This window comes from Hemibagrus wyckioides, linkage group LG05 (assembly GCF_019097595.1).
Source record: "Hemibagrus wyckioides isolate EC202008001 linkage group LG05, SWU_Hwy_1.0, whole genome shotgun sequence".
NCBI lineage: Eukaryota > Metazoa > Chordata > Actinopteri > Siluriformes > Bagridae > Hemibagrus > Hemibagrus wyckioides.
Window position 1 is genome coordinate 525,517 of NC_080714.1, and position 22,656 is coordinate 548,172.

General features: G+C 40.2%; 1 protein-coding gene across 3 annotated transcripts in view; it reads left to right on the forward strand.

Moving 5' to 3' along the window:
- ghra (growth hormone receptor a) overlaps positions 1-12,333 on the forward strand; it is a 39,587-nt gene extending 27,254 nt beyond the window's left edge. For all 3 annotated transcript variants that reach the window (XM_058389443.1, XM_058389445.1, XM_058389444.1), the window contains 3 exons: positions 1,678-1,768; positions 1,876-1,945; positions 7,205-12,333. In XM_058389443.1, the coding sequence (XP_058245426.1) occupies positions 1,678-1,768; positions 1,876-1,945; positions 7,205-8,035 (992 nt within the window). In that variant the 3' untranslated portion in view covers positions 8,036-12,333. The remainder of the gene's footprint in view (positions 1-1,677; positions 1,769-1,875; positions 1,946-7,204) is intronic.
- Positions 12,334-22,656: the final 10,323 nt, after the last annotated feature.

Below are 22,656 nucleotides of genomic sequence, written 5' to 3' on the forward strand. Positions count from 1 at the left end.
TCTTCTGAAAATAAGTGTTAACCACAGCCATGTCCATCCTCTTAGCAAAGTCCACTACCATCTGTCCTTCAAGGTTCCTTTCCTTAACTCCAAACTTGCCCATCACCTCCTCATCACCTGTGTTCCCCTCCATCACCTCCAGAACATTCCTCACAAACTCCTCCTTCAGGACCACACCTACCCCATTTCTCTTACTATCCACCCCATAATAAATCAGCTTGAATCCTGCTCCTATACTAGGAGCCTTGCTCCCCTTCCCCCTGGTCTCCTGTACACACAGTATATCCACCTTCCTTCTCTCCATCATATCAGCCAGCTCTCTACCTTTCCCTGTCATAGTACCAACATTCAGAGTTCCTATTCTCAGTCCTACACTCTTACCTTTCCTCTTCTCTCTCTGTCTGCACACTCTCCTTCCTCTTCTACTTCTTCGACCAACAGTAGCCCAATTTCCACCAGCGCCCTGTAGGTCAATGGCGCCGATGGTGGTCGTTGTTAACCCGGGCCTCGACCGATCCGGTTTGAAATTCAGAGTACTGACGATTCACATGGTTAAATTTGGCAATGTTTTACGCCGGATGCCCTTCCTGACACAACCCTCTCTATTTATCCGGGCTTGGGACCGGCACAGAAGTCACTGGACTGTGACCCCCATGGCTAGATTAATAATCTGAATTTAATAATCTGGATTTAATAATCTGAGGTTAATAATCTGAGGTTAATAATCAGGGTTAACAATCTGGGGTTAATAATCTGAATTTAATAATCTGGGGTTAATAATCTGAATTTAATAATCTGGGGTTAATAATCTGAATTTAATCTTAGGTTACTAATTTGGGGTTAATAATCTGGGGTTAATAATATAGGGTTAATCTGGGTTAATAATCTGAGGTTAATAATCTTAGGTTACTAATCTGGGGTTAATAATCTGAGGTTAATAATCTTAGGTTACTAATCTGGGGTTAATAATCTGAGGTTAATAATCTTAGGTTACTAATCTGGGGTTAATAATCTGGGTTAATAATCTGAGGTTAATAATCTGAGGTTAATAATCTGAGGTTAATAATCTGTGGTTAGTAATCTGAGGTTAATAATCTTAGGTTACTAATCTGGGGTTAATAATCTGAGGTTAATAATCTGAGGTTAATAATCTTAGGTTATTAATCTGGGGTTAATAATCTGGGTTAATAATCTGAGGTTAATAATCTGAGGTTAATAATCTGAGGTTAATAATCTGTGGTTAGTAATCTGAGGTTAATAATCTTAGGTTACTAATCTGGGGTTAATAATCTGAGGTTAATAATCTGAGGTTAATAATCTTAGGTTACTAATCTGGGGTTAATAATCTGGGTTAATAATCTGAGGTTAATAATCTGTGGTTAGTAATCTGGGGTTAATAATCTGAATTTAATAATTTGGGGTTAATAAACTGAAGTTAATAATCTGAAGATAAACACTTCAGTAAAGAATCTTCTGGTCTTTATTTATTGTTTATTTGTTGTTGTTGTTGAGTCATTTCCTCCTGAAATATCCACATGATTATCAGATCTGGAGGAAATGGTTTAAACATCATCAGCCTGTGTGTGTGTGTGTGTGTGTGTGCATAAAGTGTTTTTGAGTGCAGTGGATCAGCTGAAAATGAAGTGTTGTCATTTTAATGTGTGTTGTTTTAATCAGAGCCAAAGTTCCCCACGAAGCTGCTGCTGATCGCTGGTGTCATCGTGCTGCTCATCTTCCTCATCCTCATTCTCCTCTCACAACAACAGAGGTAACACACAACACACCGAATACGCGCACACACACACACACTGTTCTGACTCAGGAGAATAATAATAATACGATATTACATTGTTTAATGTGTGTGTGTGTGTTTAGGTTGATGGTGATTTTGCTGCCTCCTGTTCCAGCTCCTAAAATTAAAGGGATCGATCCGGAGCTTTTAAAGGTGAAGTGTTTTTCATGCTAATGTTCAGTTGTAAAATCTCGCTCAGTTATTAATAGTTAATAAAGCTTTAATGATGTCACTTCCTTTATGAAGTATAGAGTGTATATGTATCTGGATTAAGAGGTGTTACATACGGCACTGCCACAAATCTCAGTGTAGAGCACCATGTTTCAGCTGATCATCACCATCAGGTTCATCCAGCAGAATCTCACCTCATCATCTCCCTGAGGTTCACCTGCGCACACTCGCTGCTCTCTGATTGGTCAGAAGGTGGTGATGAATTCTCTCTAACAGCAGGTCTGACCGTAGCGCAGGGTCATTAATGCACTCTGATACTTTATCGTTTCTACAGTAACAGCTCATGTACAGGTGTGTGGGTTGTTTTTTTTTTGGGGGGGGCGGTGTTCTAATTTTGTTTAGAACAAAATTATCTGCCTGTTAAAAGATGGAGTTCTGTACATTCATCACAGAGTAAACACTGCAGTCTGTCTCTCTCAGACTCTCTCCCTCTCTCTCTCTCCCTTTCTCTCTCTCTCTCTACAGTCTCTCTCTCTCTCTCTCTCCAGTCTTTCTCTCTCTCTCTCTCTCTCTCTCTCTCTCTCCCTTTCTCTCTCTCTCTCTCCAGTCTCTCTCTCTCTCTCTCTCTCTCCAGTCTTTCTCTCTCTCTCTCTCTCTCTCTCTCTCTCCAGTCTCTCTCTCTCTCTCTCTCTCTCCAGTCTTTCTCTCTCTCTAGTCTTTCTCTCTCTCTCTCTCTCTCTCTCCAGTCTTTCTCTCTCTCTCTCTCTCTCTCTCCAGTCTTTCTCTCTCTCTCTCTCTCTCTCTCTCTCTCTCTCCAGTCTCTCTCTCTCTCTCTCTCTCTCTCCAGTCTCTCTCTCTCTCTCTCCAGTATCTCTCTCTCTTTCTCTCTCTCTTTTTCTCTTTCTCTCTCTCCAGTCTCTCTCTTTTTCTCTTTATCTCTCTCTCTCTCTCTCTCTCTCTCTCTCTCTCTCTCTCTCCAGTCTTTCTCTCTCTCTCTCTCTCTCTCCAGTCTCTCTCTCTCTCTCTCTCTCTCTCTCTCCAGTCTCTCTCTCTCTCTCTCCAGTATCTCTCTCTCTTTCTCTCTCTCTTTTTCTTTTTCTCTCTCTCCCGTCTCTCTCTTTTTGTCTTTCTCTCTCTCTCTCTCTCCAGTCTCTCTCTCTCTCTCTCTCTCTCTCTCTCTCTCTCTCTCTCTCCAGTATCTCTCTCTCTTTCTCTCTCTATTTTTCTCTTTCTCTCTCTCCAGTCTCTCTCTTTTTCTCTTTATCTCTCTCTCTCTCTCTCTCTCTCTCTCTCTCTCTCTCTCTCTCCACACCTTCCCCATGTAGGCTGGATGAATGCATGAATAGAACTTATAGTGAACAATTCTGTGTGATTATTATTGTCCAGTTGAAAGAAAACAGGAGATTAAACATCTTTCAGCTGTGATGCGTTTCTTTTTCATCAGAGACAGACAGGACACACAGGCTTCTACATCAGATTTCCAACACGTGTTATCACAAAACACCACCTCACAACAACACAACCACCTCACAACAACACAACTACCTCACAACAACACAACACAACCACCTCACAACACAACCACCTCACAACAACACAACCACCTCACAACACAACTACCTCACAACAACACAACACAACCACCTCACAACAACACAACCACCTCACAACAACACAACTACCTCACAACAACACAACTACCTCACAACAACACAACACAACCACCTCACAACACAACCACCTCACAACAACACAACCACCTCACAACACAACTACCTCACAACAACACAACACAACCACCTCACAACAACACAACTACCTCACAACAACACAACACAACCACCTCACAACACAACCACCTCACAACACAACTACCTCACAACAACACAACACAACCACCTCACAACAACACAACCACCTCACAACAACACAACTACCTCACAACAACACAACACAACCACCTCACAACACAACCACCTCACAACAACACAACACAAACACCTCACAACAACACAACCACCTTACAACACAACCACCTCACAACAACACAACACAAACACCTCACAACAACACAACCACCTTACAACACAACCACCTCACAACAACACAACCACCTTACAACACAACCACCTCACAACAACACAACACAACCACCTCACAACACAACCACCTCACAACAACACAACACAACCACCTTACAACACAACCACCTCACAACACAACCACCTTACAACACAACCACCTCACAACACAACCACCTCACAACAACACAACCACCTCACAACAACACAACATAACCACCTCACAACACAACCACCTTACAACAACACAACCACCTCACAACAACACAACCACCTCACAACAACACAACACAACCACCTCACAACACAACACAACCACCTCACAACTACACAACCACCTTACAACAACACAACCACCTCACAAGACAACCACCTCACAACACAACCACCTTACAACACAACCACCTCACAACAACACAACACAACCACCTCACAACACAACCACCTTACAACACAACCACCTCACAACAACACAACACAACCACCTCACAACAACACAACCACCTCACAACAACACAACCACCTGACAACAACACAACCACCTCACAACACAACCACCTTACAACACAACCACCTCACAACAACACAACACAACCACCTCACAACACAACCACCTTACAACAACACAACCACCTCACAACACAACCACCTTACAACACAACCACCTCACAACAACACAATACAACCACCTTACAACACAACCACCTCACAACAACACAATACAACCACCTCACAACACAACCACCTTACAACAACACAACCACCTCACAACACAACCACCTCACAACACAACCACCTTACAACACAACCACCTCACAACAACACAACACAACCACCTCACAACAACACAACACAACCACCTCACAACACAACCACCTTACAACACAACCACCTCACAACAACACAACCACCTCACAACACAACCACCTCACAACACAACCACCTCACAATCCCCCAGTCTGAGAGGAGAACCCAGAGCTGGAGCTGAAGAAGATAAAGGAGAGATTTATGGCTTTGGGGAAAAAAACATGGCCGCCTGTGTTTTGTGTGTTTTGTTAGCTCTGTCAGTGTACACAAACTCATACGCTAGTTTAGCTGCGCTAGCACAGTGACAGGCCTGAGCATCCTCCTTCTGTTCCACTTTAGTGACCTTCAAACACTCACCACATTCTGGACCGAAATCATCGCAGAGAGTCGCTGAGCAACAAGCTAACCAGCTGACTGAATCAAGTAGCATTAGCAGCACTCTAACTGGTGTTTGGTTGTGAGTAGCTTAGCATCAAGCTAACGAGTTCTATAGGACTGTGTAAACTCCTTAAAGTGAGGATGGAGATGTGGTGCAGGAGAAGGTTACTCTGTAGTGTAATGATCTCTGTAATTAACAGACTCCATTATTATTGTAAAGTTCTGAACAGTGAGTGGTGTTATGGGCTCAGGGGATGTTATAGAGTGTAATTAGATGTTATAGAGTGTAATTAGATGTTATAGAGTGTAATTAGATGTTATAGAGTGTAATTAGCGTAAAGTCTTCTATAATAGAAACATCTCAAAAATTCCCCAGACCACATCCATATCTCCAGAGGTTTAAGCCCACTGATTGCTTTGTCTCGCTCTCCTGTCTGACTGCCCTGTCTCACTGCTTTTTCTGACTGCTCTGAGTCACTCTCCTTTCTTACTGCTCTGTCTGACTCCTCTGAGTCACTCTCCTGTCTGAATGCCCTGTCTCACTGCTCTGAGTCACTCTCCTGTCTTGCTCTACCTGTCTGACTGCCCTTTCTCACTCTCCTGTCTGACTGCCCTGTCTCACTCTCCTGTTTTGCCCTCCTGTCCCACTGCCCTGTCTCACTCTTCTGTCTGATTGCCCTGTCTCACTCTCCTGTCTGACTGCCCTTTCTCACTCTCCTGTCTGACTGCCCTGTCTCACTCTCCTGTTTTGCCCTCCTGTCCCACTGCCTCTTCTGTCTGACTGCCCTCTCTCACTCTCCTGTCCCACTCCCATTTCACTCTCCTGTCTCACTCTCCTGTCTGACTGCCCTGTTTCACTCTACTGTCTCACTGCCCTGTCTCACTGCTTTGTCTTATTCTCCTGTCTGACTGCCTTGTCTCACTGCCCTGTCTCATTCTCCTGTCTCGCTCTCCTGTCTCACTGCTCGGAGTCACTCTCTTGTCGCACTTTCCTGTGTGACTGCCCTGTCACAGTCTCTTGACTGACTGCCCTGTCTCACTCTCCTGTTTTGCTCTCCTGTCCCACTGCCCTGTCTCACTCTCCTGTCTGACTGCCCTGTCTCACTGCCCTGTCTTACTCTCCTGTTTGACTGCCCTGTCTCACTGCCCTGTCTTATTCTCCTGTTTGACTGCCCTGTCTCACTGCCCTGTCTTACTCTCCTGTTTGACTGCCCTGTCTCACTGCCCTGTCTCATTCTCCTGTCTCGCTCTCCTGTCTCACTGCTCGGAGTCACTCTCTTGTCGCACTTTCCTGTGTGACTGCCCTGTCTCAGTCTCTTGACTGACTGCCCTGTCTCACTCTCCTGTCTGACTGCCCTGTCTCACTGCCCTGTCTTACTCTCCTGTTTGACTGCCCTGTCTCACTGCCCTGTCTTATTCTCCTGTTTGACTGCCCTGTCTCACTGCCCTGTCTTATTCTCCTGTTTGACTGCCCTGTCTTACTGCCCTGTCTTACTCTTCTGTTTGACTGCCCTGTCTCACGCTCCTGTCTCACTCTCCTGTTTGACTGCCCTGTCTTACTCTCCTGTTTGACTGCCCTGTCTCACTGCCCTGTCTTACTCTCCTGTTTGACTGCCCTGTCTCACTGCCCTGTCTTACTCTTCTGTTTGACTGCCCTGTCTCACGCTCCTGTCTCACTCTCCTGTTTGACTGCCCTGTCCTGTCATTTCACCTGGAGAGTCTGAGGGTTATGGGGTAGATGATCAGAGAGTGGAGTGTGTGTCCACTCCATGTTCCCTCACTGATCCGGTGTCTGGTTTTTGATGAAGTTTAGGTGGAAATGAACTAAAAGAAACCAAGAAGGAAAATCTTTAACCCCTGATCTTAGCCCTGCCCACTCAGTTATATGCTAATAGGATGTAAAATGGTTCTGTAATAACATGTTTTTAGTGAATATGACTTTAAGCTAATATAGAATTCTGTCTGATGTTTGCAGAAAGGGAAGCTGGACGAACTGAACACTCTGCTCAGCGGTCAGAACATCTACAAACCCGACTCGTATCTGGATGACTCGTGGGTGGAGTTTATCCAGATCGATCTGGACGAAGTGGCGGAGAAAAACGAGAGCTCCGACAAACAGCGTCTGCTCGGCCCCTCCCGTCACGGCTCCACTCGGTGCCTAGGCTCCACCCACAAAGGCGATGACGATTCGGGCCTCGAGATGGACCCGGACAGGGAAGAGCGCCACCCTCTGGTCAGCAGGAGTGACTCGACACCGACTCCAGAACAGCAAACTGAGATTCAGATGCAATTTGATAGAAATGAGGGGAATAACTGGATGAACATGGATTTTTACGCACAAGTGAGTGACGTCACACCTGCAGGGGGTGTGGTCCTCACACCTGAGCAACAGAACAACACACCAAGCAAGAAGAAGGGTGAAGAAAAGGAAGAGGACAAGAAGAAGGACATCCAGCTCATGGTGATCAAGTCAGACGGGGAATATTCTTCTGAGAGCGTCGCCTGCCACCTCGTTTCCGACTCGCCGCCCAGTCGGGATCCAGATCAGCCCTATCACGTTCTTCACCCTGACACCAAAGAAGAACGGCAGACGTCCTCTTACATCTCTGACCCTCCCCCACCTCCCCTGCTCCCCCCTCTCCCAGACTACACCGTCGTACAGGAAGTGGACGAGCAGCACAGCCTCCTTCTGAACCCCAGTCCTGCACCTCAGACGCCATCTTGCCCTCAGAATCCCACCAAATGCCCCCCAAACATGCCTGTGGGGTATCTCACACCCGAGCTGCTGGAGAACTTCAGCCCCTGAGTGTGTGACTCTGATACACACTCGTCCTTCACCTGCTCTGATCCAAAGTCACCACATCTGGGCTGCGGTCTGAACCTCGGCCAAACCGTAACAGAGTGTGTGGTGATCTGTGTGGCCGTGCCATGGGGAAAAATAACCAATGAGCCGAGTGTGTGTGTGAGTGGGTGTGTGTGTGTTGTGTTTTAGTGATGTTTCAGTCAAGTTACATATAAACAGTTTCAGACCTATATGCATGAATCAATGCAACACAGGAACATTTTACCTCCTGATTAGACCTGTGCCAATAATCAGCTGCTTCATTCAACTGACCCTTTATGTCCAGTTTTAGGTCATTTCATTTACACCCAGCAGATTGAAAGCTTCCCCCTGCCCCCTACTAGCAGGTAGCATTGTAGCTTCACAGCTCCAGGGCTGGTGTCTGTGCAGGTTTTTTCCAGGTTCTCAGGTTTCCTCCAACTTCCAGTAGATGGACTGGACACCCTAAATCGCCAACATTCTCATAAAAAAGGGTTTACAAATCTAAAGAGAGGGTCCATGTTGCTGAGGGGGTATCACCAAGGGGACATCTTTTGTACCATTAGGATAGTTTTTCACCTGGTAACATGAATATAGCGTTCTTAAAAAAAATCATTTAAACAGTAGACTGGTGTCCAGGGTGCAGTCCCTCATCTGTGACCCAGAATGAACTGTCCACCTCCACCCTGACCAGGACAAAGCAGCATAGTGTATCATTGAGGTGGTACTGAGAGATATGAGAGATACACCTTCAGTACATCTCCATGGACACATGAATCCACACTCTGAGAACTAAAGGCACCAGGAACTCATACTCTTACAGGAACTTCTTACTGGTGTTGTACCATCAAGGGGTTAGGGTTAGCTGTGGTGTGTTGTGTACCTGCGAGGCTACACAGGCTGTTCCTTTAGCTAGCTTAGAGACCAATGCTTTAAAGATACACCTGATGTTCTTAAGGTCAAGTTACTGTAAGAACCTTAATGGTGTAAAGATACACACTTTAGTTCCACATTCATTCCACTACAGTCAAACAGAAACCACAGGTTTCTACCTTTATTTCCGAGAACATAGAAACATTATTCTACTTTTAGTCTGTTTAATTTTTCAGAAGAAAGACACGTAGTACAGGACAGATGAAGCCTGGAGGAAGCAGTGCTACGGCCCAGCACCTCTCCAGAGAATCCTAGACATCTTTATTTTGAAAAAATCTGAACAGATAATTTATCGTGACTGGGTCAGTTACACAGCCTTAATTATCATGAATTGACCTTCTTGGAGAAGGTCCAGCCACAGGAACGGTGGATGTGCACTTTAATACACAAGCTTTTTTTTTATTTTTAACTCATTTTGTAAAGCACGATTTTGGCACAAGCCTACTCTTTAATAAGCTAATGTGAACCATGCACACTTCATTATCCAATCAGATTGCTCGAGCAGAGAACCAACGAGATGAGAGATTAACTATGTCCATGGCAACGCCGGTCCTTTACAGCGGCACAAATTTCAGTCCCTGTGTGGGACGAGAGCACAAATCCAGGGCAGGATTCTTAAGCAGGACAATTTATGATCTGGACGTGATGGAGAAACGTGGGAGGAGGTGTGTGCGCATGTGTGCGTGCGTGTGTGCGTGCGTGCGTGTGTGTGTGCGTGTGTGTGTGCGTGCGTGTGTGTGCGTGCGTGCGTGCGCGTGCGTGTGCGTGCGTGTGTGTGTGCGTGCGTGTGTGTGTGCGTGCGTGTGTCTGTGTGTGTGCGTGCGTGCGCGTGTGTGTGTGTGTGTGCGTGCGTGCGCGTGTGTGTGCGTGCGTGCGTGCGTGTGTGCGTGCGCGTGTGTGTGTGTGTGTGTGCGTGTGTGTGCGTGCGTGTGTGCGTGCGCGTGTGTGTGTGTGTGTGCGTGTGTGTGCGTGCGTGTGTGCGTGCGCGTGTGTGCGTGTGTGTGCGTGCGTGTGCCCAGATCATCAAGGTCAAGGAAAAACACCATTGCTAATGCCTCTTGTCTTAATGAACAGAAATGAAGTTGCACGTTACTCGTCTTACAGCGCCATCACAGGCGGCTCGCTTTAATGCACATGTAGCAGTTTAAAAAGCAGAATAATAGCCTTAGCATCAGGACTGTAAAAATTTTTTAATGCCAGGAATCAGAACAGAATATTGTAAGTGTGTGTAGATTTGTTTTCATACAATAATCACAGATTATTAAGGAAATGATGGATAATAATCTCCCCTGTTGCTAATCTGGTGTCATTCAGAGAGCAGCAGAAGAGCGTCTGTTGTTATCCAGGACAAATGTAGAGATTTATTCAGTTCACTAGATAAGAGTTTTTTTAAAAGTTTGAGGACTGTGATCTACTGAAGTGTTTGTGTAGATGCTATGGTAAATCCTGACAAAGTTAGCTAATTATCGTGATGCACAGACGAAACGCTCTTGTCTAGTTGTGTAGAAATCATCAGACGCCTCGAATTGTTGTGTACGGAACCCGAGAGCTTTATGTTTCGATCACAATGATAATCAAACGCACATCTGCTACACGTATACGGGACATGCTACACTACATGGGTTTACAGCTAAACCCAGAAGAACCTGAACAGATAAGTGGAGATAAAACACAGAGTTCATCAGATCAATCCCATCAAATTATTCTGCTTTCATAATGATCAGAAACGTTAAAATGTGAAGAGATTGCGTCATGCTGTCTGTCACACTTTAGTCATCGCTGACCAATCAGTGGCTCTCGGTATGATAAGCCCCGCCTCCTGTAAAACGCCCGTGAAGCAGGTGGTAAAACTCCGCCCTGGTTTCTCTGGTATTTAATTGACTAAAGTTTCTGAAAAGGTTCCTGTGGTGGAAATGGTCTGATCTTTGGGAACTCTGACGGTTTTACAGACGCATCACAGTGCTGCTTTTACACGTTTTCTCACGCGTGTTTGATGCGTTCTCACTGAAATAAGCTAATTTATAGTTTAAATGGCTCATGAAACAGTCTGATGATGAACTTCACTCAATATCTGGAAGAATTTCTGTATGGAGCAGAAACCTGTGTGTTTTTACCAAATCAGTTAATAATCAGTCAAGTTTACATTAAAGTGGGCGGGGCATGAGGAAGCGAGAGAGGTTTGAAAGGGATGAGGGTTGAGGCCCCTGGAGTGCAGGAAGAGGAACAGTATTTTTTTTCATACAGAACTCTGGAGAACCGTTCTGATATCATGAGTGCTTTAATTCAACTTAAACAGCCATAAACATTTATATTCAGTATTATTCTTTTTATTGTTTTGCATAAATACAATCATACACAGGATTTACTCAAACAGATGTACATATTATTGTGTTTTTTAAAATCTGGTTCACAATTTCCGCTCTGTAAACACTCGGGCATGTGGGCGGGGTTTCATTCCTGATTTCAACACACCCTCGTTCACTATCCCTTGATCAAGTCCACTTACTGCCCCTTTAAGTGAAGTGCATTAATTGAGGAGCGAGGTGACTTACCCAGAAGGCACTGCTCCATTTCTGAAGCTGTGAAGAAGAAAATAATTATAAACTTCACATTCAAAAGTCTGAGCTGATTCAACTTTTTGCTGCTCAGCATGCTAGTGAGTTAGCATTGAGTTAAGTCTGATCTTGGTCAGTAGGGAAGGTCAAAAGGTGGAATGAAAACAGGAGTGACCCCCCGAGCAGGTGTGTTGTTACCTGGTGTGTCGGAGTGAAAATGTGCGCATGCAGAAATAATCTGAAGCTATTGAAGATGAAGCTAAGCGTCGCGTATAAACTCTTGCCTTGATATGGACAATGCTGCTGCTCTCCGCTGAAGATCCAGCAACGGAAATGTCTTACACCAACACCTAGTTTACAATATGCAGTGGTCAGGGACGCACCGCACCGGCCAGGGAGTGACCCGCTGCTGACCTGTGAAGATCAGCAGAGACACACTCATTAAAATGTCGTGATGAGTGGACACGTGGACTGGTGGGGGTGGGTGCGTCACTGTGCTCAGCTTAACACTGAATGCTGTACTGTTATTAAACTCAGTCTGTGCTGCTGCTTCACTTCTTCTGTTTACTTTCAGGTGAATTTATACCGTGTGTATTAGCTGTGTGTGTGTGTGTGTGTGTGTGTGTGAGTGTTTAATAGTGTATATTGCACACAGTTTACCTTCTCTCTCTCTCTCTCTCTCTCTCTCTCTCTCTCTCTCCTGTTGGTGGAGGAAGTGTGTGACTCCTCCAGAGGAAGCTGTAAAATTTCACATCTTATTTTTCTTCAGTTCAATAAAAACCTGTTCGCTTTCCACTTTATTCTCACCGTGTTCATCACTAACTGTCATAATGACTTACAGTGTTCATGAGTGTGTTAATGTGTGTGTGTGTTGATGTGTGTTTTAATGAGTGTGTTAATGTGTGTGTGTGTTGATGTGTGTTTTAATGAGTGTGTTAATGTGTGTGTGTGTTGATGTGTGTTTTAATGAGTGTGTTAATGTGTGTGTGTGTTGATGTGTGTTTTAATGAGTGTGTTAATGTGTGTGTGTTGATGTGTGTTTTAATGAGTGTGTTAATGTGTGTGTGTGTTGATGTGTGTTTTAATGAGTGTGTTAATGTGTGTGTGTGTTGATGTGTGTTTTAATGAGTGTGTTAATGTGTGTGTGTGTTGATGTGTGTTTTAATGAGTGTGTTAATGTGTGTGTGTGTTGATGTGTGTTTTAATGAGTGTGTTAATGTGTGTGTGTGTTGATGTGTGTTTTAATGAGTGTGTTAATGTGTGTGTGTTGATGTGTGTTTTAATGAGTGTGTTAATGTGTGTGTGTGTTGATGTGTGTTTTAATGAGTGTGTTAATGTGTGTGTGTGTTGATGTGTGTTTTAATGAGTGTGTTAATGTGTGTGTGTGTTGATGTGTGTTTTAATGAGTGTGTTAATGTGTGTTTTTATGTGTGTGTTTTAATGAGTGTGTTAATGTGTGTGTGTGTTGATGTGTGTTTTATTGAGTGTGTTAATGTGTGTTTTTATGTGTGTGTTTTAATGAGTGTGTTAATGTGTGTGTGTGTTGATGTGTGTTTTAATGAGTGTGTTAATGTGTGTGTGTGTTGATGTGTGTTTTAATGAGTGTGTTAATGTGTGTTTTTATGTGTGTGTTTTAATGAGTGTGTTAATGTGTGTGTGTGTTGATGTGTGTTTTAATGAGTGTGTTAATGTGTGTGTGTGTGTTGATGTGTGTTGTAATGAGTGTGTTAATGTGTGTTTTTATGTGTGTGTTGATGTGTGTTTTAATGAGTGTGTTAATGTGTGTGTGTGTTGATGTGTGTTTTATTGAGTGTGTTAATGTGTGTGTGTGTTGATGTGTGTTTTATTGAGTGTGTTAATGTGTGTGTGTGTTGATGTGTGTTTTAATGAGTGTGTTAATGTGTGTGTGTGTTGATGTGTGTTGTAATGAGTGTGTTGATGTGTGTGTGTTGATGTGTGTTTTAATGAGTGTGTTGATGTGTGTGTGTGTTGATGTGTGTTTTAATGAGTGTGTTAATGTGTGTGTGTGTTGATGTGTGTTGTAATGAGTGTGTTGATGTGTGTGTGTTGATGTGTGTTTTAATGAGTGTGTTGATGTGTGTGTGTGTGTTGATGTGTGTTTTAATGAGTGTGTTAATGTGTGTGTGTGTTGATGTGTGTTTTAATGAGTGTGTTAATGTGTGTGTGTGTTGATGTGTGTTTTAATGAGTGTGTTAATGTGTGTGTGTGTTGTGTGTTTTAATGAGTGTGTTAATGTGTGTGTGTGTTAATGTGTGTTTTAATGAGTGTGTTGATGTGTGTGTGTTGATGTGTGTTTTAATGAGTGTGTTAATGTGTGTGTGTGTTGTGTGTTTTAATGAGTGTGTTAATGTGTGTGTGTGTTGTGTGTTTTAATGAGTGTGTTAATGTGTGTGTGTGTTGTGTGTTTTAATGAGTGTGTTAATGTGTGTGTGTGTTGTGTGTTTTAATGAGTGTGTTAATGTGTGTGTGTGTTGATGTGTGTTTTAATGAGTGTGTTAATGTGTGTGTGTGTTGATGTGTGTTTTTATGTGTGTTGATGTGTGTTTTAATGAGTGTGTTAATGTGTGTTTTAATGAGTGTGTTAATGTGTGTGTGTTGATGTGTGTTTTAATGAGTGTGTTAATGTGTGTGTGTGTTGATGTGTGTTTTAATGAGTGTGTTGATGTGTGTTTTTATGAGTGTGTTAATGTGTGTGTGTGTTGATGTGTGTTTTAATGAGTGTGTTAATGTGTGTTTTAATGAGTGTGTTAATGTGTGTTTTAATGAGTGTGTTAATGTGTGTGTGTGTTGATGTGTGTTTTAATGAGTGTGTTAATGTGTGTGTGTGTTGATGTGTGTTTTAATGAGTGTGTTAATGTGTGTGTGTTGATGTGTGTTTTAATGAGTGTGTTAATGTGTGTGTGTTGATGTGTGTTTTAATGAGTGTGTTAATGTGTGTTTTAATGAGTGTGTTAATGTGTGTTTTAATGAGTGTGTTAATGTGTGTGTGTGTTGATGTGTGTTTTAATGAGTGTGTTAATGTGTGTGTGTGTTGATGTGTGTTTTAATGAGTGTGTTAATGTGTGTGTGTTGATGTGTGTTTTAATGAGTGTGTTAATGTGTGTGTGTGTTGATGTGTGTTTTAATGAGTGTGTTAATGTGTGTGTGTTGATGTGTGTTTTAATGAGTGTGTTAATGTGTGTGTGTTGATGTGTGTTTTAATGAGTGTGTTAATGTGTGTGTGTGTTGATGTGTGTTTTAATGAGTGTGTTAATGTGTGTGTGTGTTGATGTGTGTTTTAATGAGTGTGTTAATGTGTGTTTTATGTGTGTGTTGATATGTGTTTTAATGATTGTGTTAATGTGTGTGTGTTGATGTGTGTTTTAATGAGTGTGTTAATGTGTGTGTGTGTTGATGTGTGTTTTAATGAGTGTGTTAATGTGTGTGTGTGTTGATGTGTGTTTTAATGAGTGTGTTAATGTGTGTGTGTTGATGTGTGTTTTAATGAGTGTGTTAATGTGTGTGTGTGTTGATGTGTGTTTTAATGAGTGTGTTAATGTGTGTGTGTTGATGTGTGTTTTTATGAGTGTGTTAATGTGTGTGTGTTGATGTGTGTTTTAATGAGTGTGTTAATGTGTGTGTGTGTTGATGTGTGTTTTAATGAGTGTGTTAATGTGTGTGTGTTGATGTGTGTTTTAATGAGTGTGTTAATGTGTGTGTGTGTTGATGTGTGTTTTAATGAGTGTGTTAATGTGTGTGTGTTGATGTGTGTTTTTATGAGTGTGTTAATGTGTGTGTGTTGATGTGTGTTTTAATGAGTGTGTTAATGTGTGTGTGTGTTGATGTGTGTTTTAATGAGTGTGTTAATGTGTGTGTGTTGATGTGTGTTTTAATGAGTGTGTTAATGTGTGTGTGTGTTGATGTGTGTTTTAATGAGTGTGTTAATGTGTGTTTTTATGTGTGTTGATGTGTGTTTTAATGAGTGTGTTAATGTGTGTGTGTTGATGTGTGTTTTAATGAGTGTGTTAATGTGTGTGTGTGTGTTGATGTGTGTTTTAATGAGTGTGTTAATGTGTGTGTGTGTTGATGTGTGTTTTAATGAGTGTGTTAATGTGTGTTTTTATGTGTGTGTTGATGTGTGTTTTAATGAGTGTGTTAATGTGTGTTTTAATGAGTGTGTTAATGTGTGTTTTAATGAGTGTGTTAATGTGTGTTTTAATGAGTGTGTTAATGTGTGTGTTAATGTGTGTTTTTATGTGTGTGTTGATGTGTGTTTTAATGAGTGTGTTAATGTGTGTGTTAATGTGTGTTTTTATGTGTGTGTTGATGTGTGTTTTAATGAGTGTGTTAATGTGTGTTTTAATGAGTGTGTTAATGTGTGTGTGTTGATGTGTGTTTTAATGAGTGTGTTAATGTGTGTTTTAATGAGTGTGTTAATGTGTGTGTGTGTTGATGTGTGTTTTAATGAGTGTGTTAATGTGTGTGTGTGTGTTGATGTGTGTTTTAATGAGTGTGTTAATGTGTGTGTGTGTTGATGTGTGTTTTAATGAGTGTGTTAATGTGTGTGTGTTGATGTGTGTTTTAATGAGTGTGTTAATGTGTGTGTGTGTTGATGTGTGTTTTAATGAGTGTGTTAATGTGTGTTTTTATGTGTGTTGATGTGTGTTTTAATGAGTGTGTTAATGTGTGTGTGTTGATGTGTGTTTTAATGAGTGTGTTAATGTGTGTGTGTGTGTTGATGTGTGTTTTAATGAGTGTGTTAATGTGTGTTTTTATGTGTGTTGATGTGTGTTTTAATGAGTGTGTTAATGTGTGTGTGTGTGTTGATGTGTGTTTTAATGAGTGTGTTAATGTGTGTTTTAATGAGTGTGTTAATGTGTGTTTTAATGAGTGTGTTAATGTGTGTTTTTATGTGTGTGTTGATGTGTGTTTTAATGAGTGTGTTAATGTGTGTTTTAATGAGTGTGTTAATGTGTGTTTTAATGAGTGTGTTAATGTGTGTGTTAATGTGTGTTTTTATGTGTGTGTTGATGTGTGTTTTAATGAGTGTGTTAATGTGTGTGTTAATGTGTGTTTTTATGTGTGTGTTGATGTGTGTTTTAATGAGTGTGTTAATGTGTGTTTTAATGAGTGTGTTAATGTGTGTGTGTTGATGTGTGTTTTAATGAGTGTGTTAATGTGTGTGTGTTGATGTGTGTTTTAATGAGTGTGTTAATGTGTGTGTGTTGATGTGTGTTTTATGTGTGTGTTGATGTGTGTTTTAATGAGTGTGTTAATGTGTGTTTTTATGTGTGTGTTAATGAGTGTGTTAATGTGTGTGTGTGTTGATGTGTGTTTTAATGAGTGTGTTAATGTGTGTGTGTGTTGATGTGTGTTTTAATGAGTGTGTTAATGTGTGTGTGTGTTGATGTGTGTTTTAATGAGTGTGTTAATGTGTGTGTGTTGATGTGTGTTTTAATGAGTGTGTTAATGTGTGTGTGTTGATGTGTGTTTTAATGAGTGTGTTAATGTGTGTGTGTTGATGTGTGTGTGTGTTGATGTGTGTTTTAATGAGTGTGTTAATGTGTGTGTGTGTTAATGTGTGTTTTAATGAGTGTGTTAATGTGTGTGTGTGTTGATGTGTGTTTTAATGAGTGTGTTAATGTGTGTGTGTGTTGATGTGTGTTTTAATGAGTGTGTTAATGTGTGTGTGTGTTGATGTGTGTTTTAATGAGTGTGTTGATGTGTTTTTATGTGTGTTGATGTGTGTTTTAATGAGTGTGTTGATGTGTGTGTGTTGATGTGTGTTTTTATGAGTGTGTTAATGTGTGTGTGTGTTGATGTGTGTTTTAATGAGTGTGTTAATGTGTGTGTGTGTGTTGATGTGTGTTTTAATGAGTGTGTTAATGTGTGTGTGTGTTAATGTGTGTTTTAATGAGTGTGTTAATGTGTGTGTGTGTTGATGTGTGTTTTAATGAGTGTGTTAATGTGTGTGTGTGTTGATGTGTGTTTTAATGAGTGTGTTGATGTGTTTTTATGTGTGTTGATGTGTGTTTTAATGAGTGTGTTGATGTGTGTGTGTTGATGTGTGTTTTTATGAGTGTGTTAATGTGTGTGTGTGTTGATGTGTGTTTTAATGAGTGTGTTAATGTGTGTGTGTGTGTTGATGTGTGTTTTAATGAGTGTGTTAATGTGTGTGTGTGTTGATGTGTGTTGTAATGAGTGTGTTGATGTGTGTGTGTTGATGTGTGTTTTAATGAGTGTGTTAATGTGTGTGTGTGTTGATGTGTGTTGTAATGAGTGTGTTGATGTGTGTGTGTTGATGTGTGTTTTAATGAGTGTGTTAATGTGTGTGTGTGTTGATGTGTGTTTTAATGAGTGTGTTAATGTGTGTGTGTGTTGATGTGTGTTTTAATGAGTGTGTTAATGTGTGTGTGTGTTGATGTGTGTTTTAATGAGTGTGTTAATGTGTTTTTATGTGTGTTGATGTGTGTTTTAATGAGTGTGTTAATGTGTGTGTGTGTTGATGTGTGTTTTAATGAGTGTGTTGATGTGTGTTAATGTGTGTGTTGATGTGTGTTAATGTGTGTGTTGATGTGTGTTGATGTGTGTGTTGATGTGTGTGTTGATGTGTGTTGATGTGTGTGTTGATGTGTGTGTTGATGTGTGTTGTGTGTGTTGATGTGTGTTTTTATGTGTGTTGATGTGTGTGTTGATGTGTGTTTTAATGAGTGTGTTAATGTGTGTTTTTATGTGTGTGTTTTAATGAGTGTGTTAATGTGTGTGTGTGTTGATGTGTGTTTTATTGAGTGTGTTAATGTGTGTGTGTGTTGATGTGTGTTTTAATGAGTGTGTTAATGTGTGTGTGTGTTGATGTGTGTTGTAATGAGTGTGTTAATGTGTGTTTTTATGTGTGTGTTGATGTGTGTTTTAATGAGTGTGTTAATGTGTGTGTGTGTTGATGTGTGTTTTATTGAGTGTGTTAATGTGTGTGTGTGTTGATGTGTGTTTTATTGAGTGTGTTAATGTGTGTGTGTGTTGATGTGTGTTTTAATGAGTGTGTTAATGTGTGTGTGTGTTGATGTGTGTTGTAATGAGTGTGTTGATGTGTGTGTGTTGATGTGTGTTTTAATGAGTGTGTTGATGTGTGTGTGTTGATGTGTGTTTTAATGAGTGTGTTAATGTGTGTGTGTGTTGATGTGTGTTGTAATGAGTGTGTTGATGTGTGTGTGTTGATGTGTGTTTTAATGAGTGTGTTAATGTGTGTGTGTGTTGATGTGTGTTTTAATGAGTGTGTTAATGTGTGTGTGTGTTGTGTGTTTTAATGAGTGTGTTAATGTGTGTGTGTGTTGATGTGTGTTTTAATGAGTGTGTTAATGTGTGTGTGTGTTGATGTGTGTTTTAATGAGTGTGTTAATGTGTGTTTTTATGTGTGTGTTGATGTGTGTTTTAATGAGTGTGTTAATGTGTGTTTTAATGAGTGTGTTAATGTGTGTGTGTTGATGTGTGTTTTAATGAGTGTGTTAATGTGTGTGTGTTGATGTGTGTTTTAATGAGTGTGTTAATGTGTGTGTGTTGATGTGTGTTTTATGTGTGTGTTGATGTGTGTTTTAATGAGTGTGTTAATGTGTGTGTGTGTTGATGTGTGTTTTAATGAGTGTGTTAATGTGTGTGTGTGTGTTGATGTGTGTTTTAATGAGTGTGTTGATGTGTGTTTTAATGAGTGTGTTGATGTGTGTTTTAATGAGTGTGTTGATGTGTGTTTTAATGAGTGTGTTAATGTGTGTGTGTTGATGTGTGTTTTAATGAGTGTGTTAATGTGTGTGTGTGTTGATGTGTGTTTTAATGAGTGTGTTAATGTGTGTGTGTGTTGATGTGTGTTTTAATGAGTGTGTTAATGTGTGTGTGTGTTGATGTGTGTTTTAATGAGTGTGTTAATGTGTGTGTGTGTTGATGTGTGTTTTAATGAGTGTGTTAATGTGTGTGTGTGTTGATGTGTGTTTTAATGAGTGTGTTGATGTGTGTTTTAATGAGTGTGTTAATGTGTGTGTGTTGATGTGTGTTTTAATGAGTGTGTTAATGTGTGTGTGTGTTGATGTGTGTTTTAATGAGTGTGTTAATGTGTGTGTGTTGATGTGTGTTTTAATGAGTGTGTTAATGTGTGTGTGTTGATGTGTGTTTTAATGAGTGTGTTAATGTGTGTGTGTGTTGATGTGTGTTTTAATGAGTGTGTTAATGTGTGTTTTATGTGTGTGTTGATGTGTGTTTTAATGAGTGTGTTAATGTGTGTGTGTGTTGATGTGTGTTTTAATGAGTGTGTTAATGTGTGTGTGTGTTGATGTGTGTTTTAATGAGTGTGTTAATGTGTGTGTGTGTTGATGTGTGTTTTAATGAGTGTGTTAATGTGTGTGTGTGTTGATGTGTGTTTTAATGAGTGTGTTCATGTGTGTTTTTATGTGTGTTGATGTGTGTTTTAATGAGTGTGTTAATGTGTGTGTGTTGATGTGTGTTTTAATGAGTGTGTTAATGTGTGTGTGTGTTGATGTGTGTTTTAATGAGTGTGTTAATGTGTGTGTGTGTTGATGTGTGTTTTAATGAGTGTGTTAATGTGTGTGTTAATGTGTGTGTGTTGATGTGTGTTTTAATGAGTGTGTTAATGTGTGTGTGTTGATGTGTGTTTTATGTGTGTGTTGATGTGTGTTTTAATGAGTGTGTTAATGTGTGTGTTAATGTGTGTTTTAATGAGTGTGTTAATGTGTGTGTGTGTTGATGTGTGTTTTAATGAGTGTGTTGATGTGTTTTTATGTGTGTTGATGTGTGTTTTAATGAGTGTGTTAATGTGTGTGTGTGTTGATGTGTGTTTTAATGAGTGTGTTAATGTGTGTGTGTGTTGATGTGTGTTTTAATGAGTGTGTTAATGTGTGTGTGTGTTGATGTGTGGTTTAATGAGTGTGTTAATGTGTGTGTGTGTGTTGATGTGTGTTTTAATGAGTGTGTTAATGTGTGTGTGTGTTGATGTGTGTTTTAATGAGTGTGTTCATGTGTGTTTTATGTGTGTGTTGATGTGTGTTTTAATGAGTGTGTTAATGTGTGTGTGTGTTGATGTGTGTTTTAATGAGTGTGTTGATGTGTGTTTTAATGAGTGTGTTAATGTGTGTTTTAATGAGTGTGTTAATGTGTGTGTGTGTTGATGTGTGTTTTAATGAGTGTGTTAATGTGTGTGTGTGTTGATGTGTGTTTTAATGAGTGTGTTAATGTGTGTGTGTGTTGATGTGTGTTTTAATGAGTGTGTTAATGTGTGTGTGTTGATGTGTGTTTTAATGAGTGTGTTAATGTGTGTGTGTGTTGATGTGTGTTTTAATGAGTGTGTTAATGTGTGTGTGTGTTGATGTGTGTTTTAATGAGTGTGTTAATGTGTGTGTGTGTTGATGTGTGTTTTAATGAGTGTGTTAATGTGTGTGTGTGTTGATGTGTGTTTTAATGAGTGTGTTAATGTGTGTGTGTGTTGATGTGTGTTTTAATGAGTGTGTTGATGTGTGTTTTAATGAGTGTGTTAATGTGTGTGTGTTGATGTGTGTTTTAATGAGTGTGTTAATGTGTGTGTGTGTTGATGTGTGTTTTAATGAGTGTGTTAATGTGTGTGTGTTGATGTGTGTTTTAATGAGTGTGTTAATGTGTGTGTGTTGATGTGTGTTTTAATGAGTGTGTTAATGTGTGTGTGTGTTGATGTGTGTTTTAATGAGTGTGTTAATGTGTGTTTTATGTGTGTGTTGATGTGTGTTTTAATGAGTGTGTTAATGTGTGTGTGTGTTGATGTGTGTTTTAATGAGTGTGTTAATGTGTGTGTGTGTTGATGTGTGTTTTAATGAGTGTGTTAATGTGTGTGTGTGTTGATGTGTGTTTTAATGAGTGTGTTAATGTGTGTGTGTGTTGATGTGTGTTTTAATGAGTGTGTTAATGTGTGTTTTTATGTGTGTTGATGTGTGTTTTAATGAGTGTGTTAATGTGTGTGTGTTGATGTGTGTTTTAATGAGTGTGTTAATGTGTGTGTGTGTTGATGTGTGTTTTAATGAGTGTGTTAATGTGTGTGTGTGTTGATGTGTGTTTTAATGAGTGTGTTAATGTGTGTGTGTGTTGATGTGTGTTTTAATGAGTGTGTTAATGTGTGTGTTAATGTGTGTGTGTTGATGTGTGTTTTAATGAGTGTGTTAATGTGTGTGTGTTGATGTGTGTTTTATGTGTGTGTTGATGTGTGTTTTAATGAGTGTGTTAATGTGTGTGTTAATGTGTGTTTTAATGAGTGTGTTAATGTGTGTGTGTGTTGATGTGTGTTTTAATGAGTGTGTTGATGTGTTTTTATGTGTGTTGATGTGTGTTTTAATGAGTGTGTTAATGTGTGTGTGTGTTGATGTGTGTTTTAATGAGTGTGTTAATGTGTGTGTGTGTTGATGTGTGTTTTAATGAGTGTGTTGATGTGTTTTTATGTGTGTTGATGTGTGTTTTAATGAGTGTGTTAATGTGTGTGTGTGTTGATGTGTGGTTTAATGAGTGTGTTAATGTGTGTGTGTGTGTTGATGTGTGTTTTAATGAGTGTGTTAATGTGTGTGTGTGTTGATGTGTGTTTTAATGAGTGTGTTAATGTGTGTGTGTGTTGATGTGTGTTTTAATGAGTGTGTTAATGTGTGTGTGTGTTGATGTGTGTTTTAATGAGTGTGTTGATGTGTGTTTTATGTGTGTGTTGATGTGTGTTTTAATGAGTGTGTTAATGTGTGTGTGTTGATGTGTGTTTTAATGAGTGTGTTAATGTGTGTGTGTGTGTTGATGTGTGTTTTAATGAGTGTGTTAATGTGTGTGTGTTGATGTGTGTTTTAATGAGTGTGTTAATGTGTGTGTGTGTTGATGTGTGTTGTAATGAGTGTGTTAATGTGTGTGTGTGTTGATGTGTGTTTTAATGAGTGTGTTAATGTGTGTGTGTGTTGATGTGTGTTTTAATGAGTGTGTTAATGTGTGTGTGTGTTGATGTGTGTTTTAATGAGTGTGTTAATGTGTGTGTGTGTTGATGTGTGTTTTAATGAGTGTGTTGATGTGTTTTTATGTGTGTTGATGTGTGTTTTAATGTGTGTTAATGTGTGTGTGTGT